At 30.2% G+C, this 9,914-nt stretch overlaps 1 protein-coding gene across 1 annotated transcript; it reads right to left on the reverse strand.

Moving 5' to 3' along the window:
• Nucleotides 1-1,665: 1,665 nt before the first annotated feature.
• LOC112682214 (histone-lysine N-methyltransferase SETMAR-like) lies at nt 1,666-1,999 on the reverse strand. The gene is given in 2 exon segments (XM_025552728.1): nt 1,666-1,890; nt 1,892-1,999. Coding segments are annotated over 2 exon segments (333 nt in total).
• Nucleotides 2,000-9,914: the final 7,915 nt, after the last annotated feature.

Here is a 9,914-nt window from a genome sequence, read left to right on the forward strand (position 1 = left end):
CCTCACCAATGTGCTCTCAAATCTTACAAATATCAATAATGCCAAATAGTCTTATATCAAAATCTGTTCTCATCCTAACTTGGAACCCAATTGGACTCGCAAATCACGAAAACGAAATCCTAGCCACACTCCAAACTTATAGGATTGATATGGCTCTCATTTCTGAAACACATTTTACTAACTCTTCAAACTTTAATTTATTTGAGTATTAAACTTTCAAAACTAACCACCCGGATGGCACAGCTCACGCTGGAGCTGATATTATAGTGAGATCATCATTGCTTGTCTACCCTCTCCCCAATATCCAATTACCTCACATACAAGCCTGTGGCATTTCTTTAGCACTAAATGATGTACCTATTAATATCTACGCAGTTTACAGCCCTTCTCGCCATACCATAACCCATAAACAATGACTTATTCACCAATCTTAGCTAAAAATGTATTATATAGGGTGATATAAACGCAAAACATATCTAATGGGGCTGCCGTATAAATAATCCTCGTGGTAATACCCTAAAAACTCAAGCCTACCTCAAAAACTATAAAATACACGCCCCTTCTTCTCCAACCTACTGGCCAACCTTACCCAGAAAAAGCCCAGACATCCTTGACATTTTCATAACAAAAATACCAAACGGTCTATATATCACGGTAACCAACTTAGATGATCTCTGTTCTGACCACTCTTCTGTCCTCTTCACAAACTCGGCAGACCTATTCTTATCCAAGGCCATATGGATTGGGATAAATTAAAATCATCTCTTGATAGCCAAATCAACCTCAAAGTTAGTTTGAAATCTACTGCCGACATTGACGACGCTGTTAACCTTCTAACCAAATCAATACAAGACTCAGCTTGGTGTTGTTCCTCTCCACTTCCTCCTAAAGACCACGTTAGGAACCCTTGCCCCTGCACATTAGGGCCCTAATTTCAGAAAAACGTAATGTCCGCTCTACTTGGCAAAGAACAAAATACCTCTCGGATAAATATAAACTTAACGATCTAACAAGTAAACTAAAAAGAAAATTGGCTTTAATTAGATCAGACAATTTTACTAGGCATCTTACTTCTTTATCTACTACTGAAAACTCACTGTGGCAAATCACAAGAAAAATACTTTGATCATAATCACTCAACCATTCACCAGATCCATCACCTAATTGATAACATTTCCTACGCTTTGGAAAAAAAACTTATATGCACGGGTGTATTCCTTAACGTGGTGCAAGCCTTTAACACAGTCTGGCATAAAGGCCTCCTCCTTAAGCTTAAAACTATTTTCCCCCCTACTATCTACTATTTAAATCTTACCTCCAAGACAGATACTTCTCTGTCCGTACAGGATCTGCCATTTCCAAAATATATCCGATATGTGCCGGTGTCTCTCGAGGAGCGGTTGCTGCTCCATTACTGTTTAACCTAATCAATTCTGATCAACCAATTACTACCAATATAATTACCGGGGATTTTGCTAACGACCAGGCTCTCTAAGCTCTCCACTCAAACCCTGAAACGGCCTCAAACCTCATCCAAAACCACCTATACCTTTTATCAACATGTTACGAGGCTTGTCCCAAAAGTAAGGTCTCCATTAATATAAAAAATTGAAAAAGTGCTTTATTAAAAAAATGTTTACATGATCATATTATACTCCTCATACACTATTTTTCGACATAATCACCGTTCATATCGAGACATTTTTGTAGTCGATCTGGAAGCTTTTGTATGCCAGCGTCATAGAACTCTCCGTCCACCTCTTTTTCCAAATACTCCATCACTACAGTCTTCACTTCTTCGTCTGAATTCAGCCTTTTCCCTCCCAAATGCTTCTTTAGGTTGGTGAACAAGTGATAGTCTGATGGGGCAAGGTCTGGGCTGTAGGGGGGGGGGGTGCGGGAGAATGTCCCAACCAAACTTATCCAAAAGTGCTTTTGTGTTGCGTGCCACGTGAGGTCGAGCGTTATCGTGGAAAAGACGCACTCCCTTCGTTAGCATTCCAGGTCGTCGGTTTTTCATGGCTTTACGCAATTTTTCAAGCGTTTCACAATACGATGCCGAATTAATGGTAGTCCCTGTTGGCATAAATTCGATGAGAAGGACGCCTTTCCCGTCCCAGAAGACAGTTGCCATAATATTTCTGGCTGATTGCGTCACTTTAAATTTCCTTTTTTTGGGGGAAAATGAATGCCTCCACTCCATTGACTGTTGTTTTGACTCTGGTGTGAAGTGGTAGACCCACGTTTTATCTCCTGTCACTATTGAGTCCAAAAATACAGCTCCTTCTTCAGCGTACAGCTCCAAAACCTCGCGGGAACTTTCGATGCGTTGGCGTTTGTGATCCTCTGTAAGCATCTTTGGCACCCATCTTGCACTACACTTTCGGTATCCCAAATCACTTATGATTCTGTGAATCGAGAACTTGGGTATCTACAACTTTTCTTCAAGTTCTCGAACAGTCATTCGTCGATCTTCACGAAGTTCAGACTCAACTTGTTCTTGGAGATTGTCTGAAACAGATGGCCTTCCACTTCTGGCTTCATCATGGATATTCGTCCTCCCATTTGAAAATTTTCAGCACCACTTCCTCACATTTTTAATTGACATAGACATCGATCCATAAGAGGTACAAAGTTGTCGATGGATGGCCGCCGGCGTCTCGCCACGTGAATGAAGAAAACGGATTACCGCGCAAAGCTCACACTGAGCATGGACAAATAAGGAGGCGGACGCTGACGAGGTTGACGCGCTCATCTCGTTCACGTGTTACAAAGGTACTAAACGTCCGATTCATCTAGTTCAAACTTTCATAGACAGATAAGAAGTTAATGGTTATATCAGTGGTACCAACTTATAAAAATAAAATTTTCTTTGCCGCTAGAAAATTGGAGACCTTACTTTTGGGACAAGCCTCGTATAAAGACTGGTGGATAAAAGTTAATGAATCCAAATCCGTTCACTGCACGTTCACGCTCCGATAAGTTGTCTATCCTCTTGTGTATTTTAATCACCTTCCGCTCCCATCTGATCAAACTGTTCGCTACTTAGGTCTTTATCTAGATCACCCGCTAACCTGGGCTACGCATATTCACACCAAATGGCTTGCTCTAAATAATCGGTCTCGTCAATTGCGTTTTTTTTGACATTTAAACATATAAATCTCAAGAATAAACTTCTCTTATGCAAATTACTCTTCAAACTAATATGGACTTATGGCGTCCAATTGTGGGGTGCCGCCAAAACCTCTAAAATTACTAAAATCCATTTCTTTCAATCTAAATGCCTACGAAAAATAACTAAAGCTCCATTCTAAGTCTCCAACGATACTCTCCACAAATATCTATCCATCCAAAGAGTAAAAAACGTTGCCAAGACTTTCTACAAACGTATGCACTCCAATCTCCACAATCATCGCAACCCCTTAATTTCGGATCTATCTGTCCCCACCATTCCTGGTGACCCCAGAAGGGGTCTAAAACGAACATGATGTCGTGATCTACTTTTAGACTAACCCCACCCCCACACGCCAAGAAGTTCCATCAATAGATGGCCTCTTCATCCGACTCCTCCTGTCCTGAACTGATGTAAATAATTGTGATTTAACTTGACTTATTGTTTATTACATTATTCATTGTTTTTATTATATTAATTCTTTCTTCACTTGTGCTTATTGTAAACCTTACTTTACAGATTGTACAATTCTCTAGACTAAAAAAAAAAAAAAATTCACTACGGCCATCAATTTTAGTATTCTCTTTCTTCGTTTATAAAACGAAATCGGTAAAAACGACGATAATTCCATGTAAATTGGAACGCAGTAGTATTTTCTTGAAAACTCGAAACACCGAGGAACAACTAAAACGATGAATCGAAAGTCAACAAATCGTGCTGTTCGTTTGACGATAGGATTACTCGGAGTCGAAAGCGAATTTCACAGCGAAGCTTCGTGTTGTTACACGTATATCGTTGATTGTACACAGAAATTGCAATCCGGTAAATTGCTTATTAAGATAAATTTGTATGACGAAGGGTACTACTAAAAAATCGATTATTTTTCCGAACATTTAAAATCTTTAAACAAAAATTGACTATATAAAAATGTATAAAATATTTTACATTCGGTACAGAAGCTTATTGTCAGTATCGCGTAAAATATTCAAAACATAAAATTTCACATTATTACCCTTTTTTATTTCGTTGAGTTTAGAAAAACTATATAAAAAATCAACAACACTTATCTAATATATCATATTCTTGTCCAGGTTCCGATTGAAAAATTTTATTGTTGGCATAAAATTATTATCATTGTACAAACTAATACATTTGTCATTTTATTTAAAATCTACAGTAGATAATAATAATACCAACTAACAGAGAATATTTCTAATTACATTTTTTATAATTCGTTTGTACTTGAGAATTCTGTTGTATTGTTTTTTTTCAAGAGTTTTATAAGTATAATTAAATATAGATCATTAACGGTAAATATTAAATCAATATACGAAAATTATTTATGATTAAATTTATTTTGTAATTTATAAGAAAATTCGAGGTAGAATAATCAATGTTTTTGAAAGTAACTTACATGCATGAAAAAAAATAATACAATTTTATGTTTTTGATGGAGTAAGAAAACTGTAATATTTTTTAGTAATAATATAATTCAAAAAACTAAAAACACTTAGGTAATGGTACGGTTTTTAATACTTTAATGTAAATGTATCACAGATAATAATAAATTCAAAGCTGGGCATTAACGAGTTAAAAGTTAAAATTAAGTTAAAACGTTAAATTAATTTTAATTATATTAATTAACTCGTTACTTTTTTTACAAATTAACTTTTAACTTAATAAGTTACTTTATTTTTAAGATTAACGTGTTAACTTTAAGTTAATTTTAATTAAATGTATTTAAATTAACTTAATTTTAGTATAAAGAGTAATGCAAATTATTAACCCGTCACTAGTCGCGTGATTTTTTTCTACATATGATCATTTGAAATAAACGTTCAGTCGCGCGGGGTAAATATTCTCCAAACAAATAAATTTTTCTGTACACGGGTGTGTACAACGAACTAAACAAGTTTTCAATTAAATAAATATCATTATCAAATAATGGTGTGATTTTGATAAGCTACTCAGAATTACAAATACGTTTTGCTGATAATGAAGTGGATACACATATTTATTAATAGACTGGGAGATTATTTACCCCGCGCAACCAGTGATGGGTTAAATGAAGTTTTTAGTATATTTATAATTTACAATTTTAATATGAATTTCCTCTAGACGAAAATAATATGAAAAATATCTTTAATAGTCGTTTTATGGGCTATATTTCATCATTATATTTTTATAACATTGTTATAGTATAAACACTATAAACCCATGGAAATCCTAAGAATATTCTGTGAAAATAGTAAATACTATGAGAGCGAGTGTTGATGTTGGATTAATCACAAAACAACTGTGGTATAATTTCCAATATTATTTCATTATTTAACTAGCATGTATTTTGTTCACATCACGTTCATAGGTATCTACATTGATTTTATAATATACTTATATTTATTACTTATATTTTATAAAATCAATGGTATCTATTTACACATATATGCTATATAGCCATATAAATGAGATTATTGATTATCTTATTTATGGTACCTAAATGATATGTGGTGACTTTCAACAACGATTGCTGTAATCATGACTCAACTATTTTATTATTTACCCTGTTTAGCAACAGTGGAAGTACAAAATTGGTAAACTTCAAATAATTGCATAGTATAATAATTCATAAGTTTGTAAAGATAACTTCTATAAATATAATTGACTATTTTAAATGTACAGTTATTTTTATATTCAAAAATAGATATTTAAATTTGTTGAATGAAAAGTTTAAAGCTTATAAAAATGTTATTTTTTAAGATATTTATTAAAGGTTAAACATTTGTTTTATTTTTATTTAAAAATATAATACAAATTAATTATATTTTGACTGATAAAAATAATCCATGTTGTGCTGAGCCTAGTCTTTTAAACTACACGGTGGCTGCATTTTGTCTACTCAGTGTAGAAAATATATTTGGGTAGTAGGTACTGCCTATTTGATTTTTAAAATTTGTATGAATCAATTAAAAATATTGGTATCTTAGTAGTTAGGAGAAAACTATCAATGGTGTTTTTTTTTTTTAATTATTGAATGTACTAGGATAAATTGATTTGAGTATGAGTTCAAAACTAAGATTTATTTTAGAAAAGTAGGATTTTTTATAGCTAGTTAATACTTTTATGTATCATTTTAAATTTTCCCAGTAATTTCTCGAACGTAAAAAAACTAATATTATGTGTGTAATTATTTATTTTTGCAAATTAGAAAATTTTAACTTTAAATTAAGTGAAAAAGTAACTTAAATTTAAATTAAGTAACTTTTTTTCAAAGTTAACTTTTAACTTAACGAGTTAACGAATAAATATAAGTAACTTTTAATTTAAATAACTTAACTAAACGAATTAAAAAAAATCGTTAGCTTGCCCAACCTTGAATAAATGTAGTACTGAAGTTCCGTAAAGAAAATGACTTGGGTTTGGTTTACGTATCTACATGTCGCATTTCTAAAAAAATGTTATTTATTCATCCTCAAAGTTACACAAATGTTTCTTTCTGATGATAAATTCTTAAAATTCAAATCTCCACATTGAACTTATTTTACATATCCTTCTTTTTTTTAAATTTAACTATGACATTTTAAACAAATATAATAGCACGGTTAAGTAAATAATGTTAAAGTACATTTAATTTTATGAATATTGTTATTTTAATAATTATCATATGAAATTAAAAAAAAAATTATGAAATCAAATTTATTTTATTTATATATAACCAACATTTAACATTTACAAACCAAAATTATATTCATTGCCTTAAATACAAGAGCTTAGAAAGCGCAAGAGTTCTGAGTAAACCTTATCTATACCACCACGAAAAAAATGTACCGTTTAAATTAAATATTTAAAAGGTATAAAAAAATGCATAAGACTGATTGTCTATGGATAAATATGTGTTAGTACTATGTAATTCCTAAAGAAAATAAAGAAAATGTTCCAATTTTTATTGCTGTTTTATTTTCATATTTGAATATAATGTAGTTATGTTCAGGATGTTCAAGTCGTACATAAATAATAGTGAATACCTATTATTATAATTCATATATGTTTTAACAAAGATATCCATGCATCTTAATACTATAAATAAAGTGTATTTATACATAAAATATGATTAAACCTTACTTTTTTCCTCTTGTTTTAAGCTAATTTCGAATAAATGAAATAAAAAAATTAATAAATTTAAAAATTAAATTTTTAATAGAATACTAAAGTAACTTTCTCAAGATTAAAACTATAATAAAATGAACTTGAACTAGTTTCTAGAATGTGTAATTACCAATATCTATACTATTAATCTCACTTTGAAGTGAAAACAGAGAAAAAATTGCTTAACATCCCAATTTTGTATTTCATTTTGTACAACGTATTTAATATTTATACAAGAGCGCTCATAAACTAAGTGATATTTTAAGAATGCTTTTAAGTATGATTTTTTTTTCTTTAATTATTAATTAAAATAATTTGTAGTAAATATATGTTTATATGAAATACCTAGTAAAAAAAATGTTGGTATACTAATATAATTATTAGCTATTATAGTTAACAAATAACTAAGCAGTGAATTTTTTATTATTTATACATATTTTTAGGAAAATATATATTTACAAAAGTATTTAATGGTTTAATATATGAGTATTGCTTAATATGAATTTTTGTATATGCTATTTAGTTATTTGGATTGTATAAAAAATACTAGGAAAATTAATTATATTTAGTCAATTTTAATTATAAAATGTAAAAAATTATTTTTGTCTAAATGATAGAAATTGCATATTTAAGAGTATCTTATCGAATCTTCCAATTGACGACTGAATTATTTTGATGCAACTTATTAAATGTATTTATAAACATAAAGTCTGGCGTAATTTTACTACTTTCACCTTTTTTATACGTGCCTATGTCCCTATGGAATTTTTAATCATGCGACTTAGTATATAACAGTTTTGATATGCAAATAAATAATATTGAAAATACAAGTGGACAAAATTCGTGTATTATGTGTGTGTGCTTTTTTTAATTCATTGGACGGTGGGTTTCGAATTAATTTTAATATCGATATTAATTTATAATGATTACTCTTAATTTATATTATTTTGTATACTATTTTTAAACATAATTTCAAATGTCAAAATCAAAAGTGTTCGATAAAGTAAATTAATCACTGGAGAGAAATGGGTTTTTAGTGTAAAGTTGTAATTGAATCAAAAATAATGATAATACAGTATACCGTAGCATCTATATTTAAGGCATAATGGGCTATTGTTGAGACAGATAATAATGCTAGTGTACAATAGTGTAAGTACTAAGTATGTGAAGTACTAATTAGGATTTATTATCGAATAAGTGGATGCTTACATGCTTTTTGTGTGGATTAATAATTATTTTTATCTTACTTAATATTGAGTAAATAAGATAACTAACAAAATCATAGAAAAAGGTGTTATAATAAAGAGAAAAATATTCCTCGAAAAAATAAAAACTATATATTAAATAAGTTGTTAGTATCTATTATTGTTACATAACTAAATGGTATATAATAGTTAGGACTTCCGGATTGATATTGATTACATGATTTATATAGAATTTTAAGAAAGTTATCCTACTCTTATTTGTTAAGAAGTAAACAAACTTTTCTCAATATTATTGATTAAATTTTACAAGAAAATTTTTAAGTTTTTGAAAATTTAAATTTGAAAATTTATTTTTTTGCTCTATGGGTCATTAATACCTATTTAAGCTTCTATTTCTCTTCATTTGTCACGGTCAATAAAAGCCTTGATGTTAACTATTGCATCTAACATTTTTATATCTGCATTTATTCTATCTCGAAAACATTGCCAAGGTCTTCTCCTAGGGCATTTACCTGTTAGTTTATTAATTAGTTTATTTCGGATTATTCTTCCCTCAGTTCACTTTACATGACTCACCAATTTTAGCCGCTTGGAAAAACATTTGGTTTTTTGTTTAGAGATTCCAAGTTAGTATTTTTTCTCCTTTTTTATTCAGTTCTTATAGGCCCATATATTTTTCTCAGCATTTTTCTCTCGAAGAGTATGATTGAAGCTTCTCCTTATCTCCTTGAGTTACTAACCATGACTCACAAATATATGTCACTATTGTGCGTAAGTAAGTAAAGTACATTTTTTCCATTGTCGCCCATGGTAGCATTCTTGAACTTAATAATTTATTCAGTGAGAAATATGTACGATTCGCAGAGTTTATCCTAAGTTTAACTTCATTATCAAATCATTTTTATGATTGATGTTCACTCTTAAATATTTAAAATCATCGACCTGTTCTAAAAAATATGGTCCAATTGTCAAATCGTTCTCAATGAGCGTGTGGTGTACCATAGCATGTATTTAGTTTTAGCTTCATTAATTGTAAAGTTCATGTTCCGACTAGATGCAATTAATTTTTCTACAGTTTGTATTATCATTTAACAACAATTTTCTGTTATGACTACGTCATCTGCATACGCCAAAGTTGTTATATTTTTATTAAGCTCCATAATTCGGTCTTTTGCTAAATCTCTATCGACTTTTCAAAATTTGAATAATATCAACTAAAAATTAAGTATTACATTAAAAAGTAGAAATAACTCAGGAAATAATATAAGCCACTAAAGATTATAGTGCGTACTTGTGCCAATGTGTAACTATCACATTTTATGTCGGCTTACTTTCAATAATTTTATTTTTTACATAATCATTGTAACAAAAACTAAACTTGTTTGTATATATAT

This window comes from Sipha flava, unplaced genomic scaffold (assembly GCF_003268045.1).
Source record: "Sipha flava isolate LNK unplaced genomic scaffold, YSA_version1 200_pilon_pilon, whole genome shotgun sequence".
NCBI lineage: Eukaryota > Metazoa > Arthropoda > Insecta > Hemiptera > Aphididae > Sipha > Sipha flava.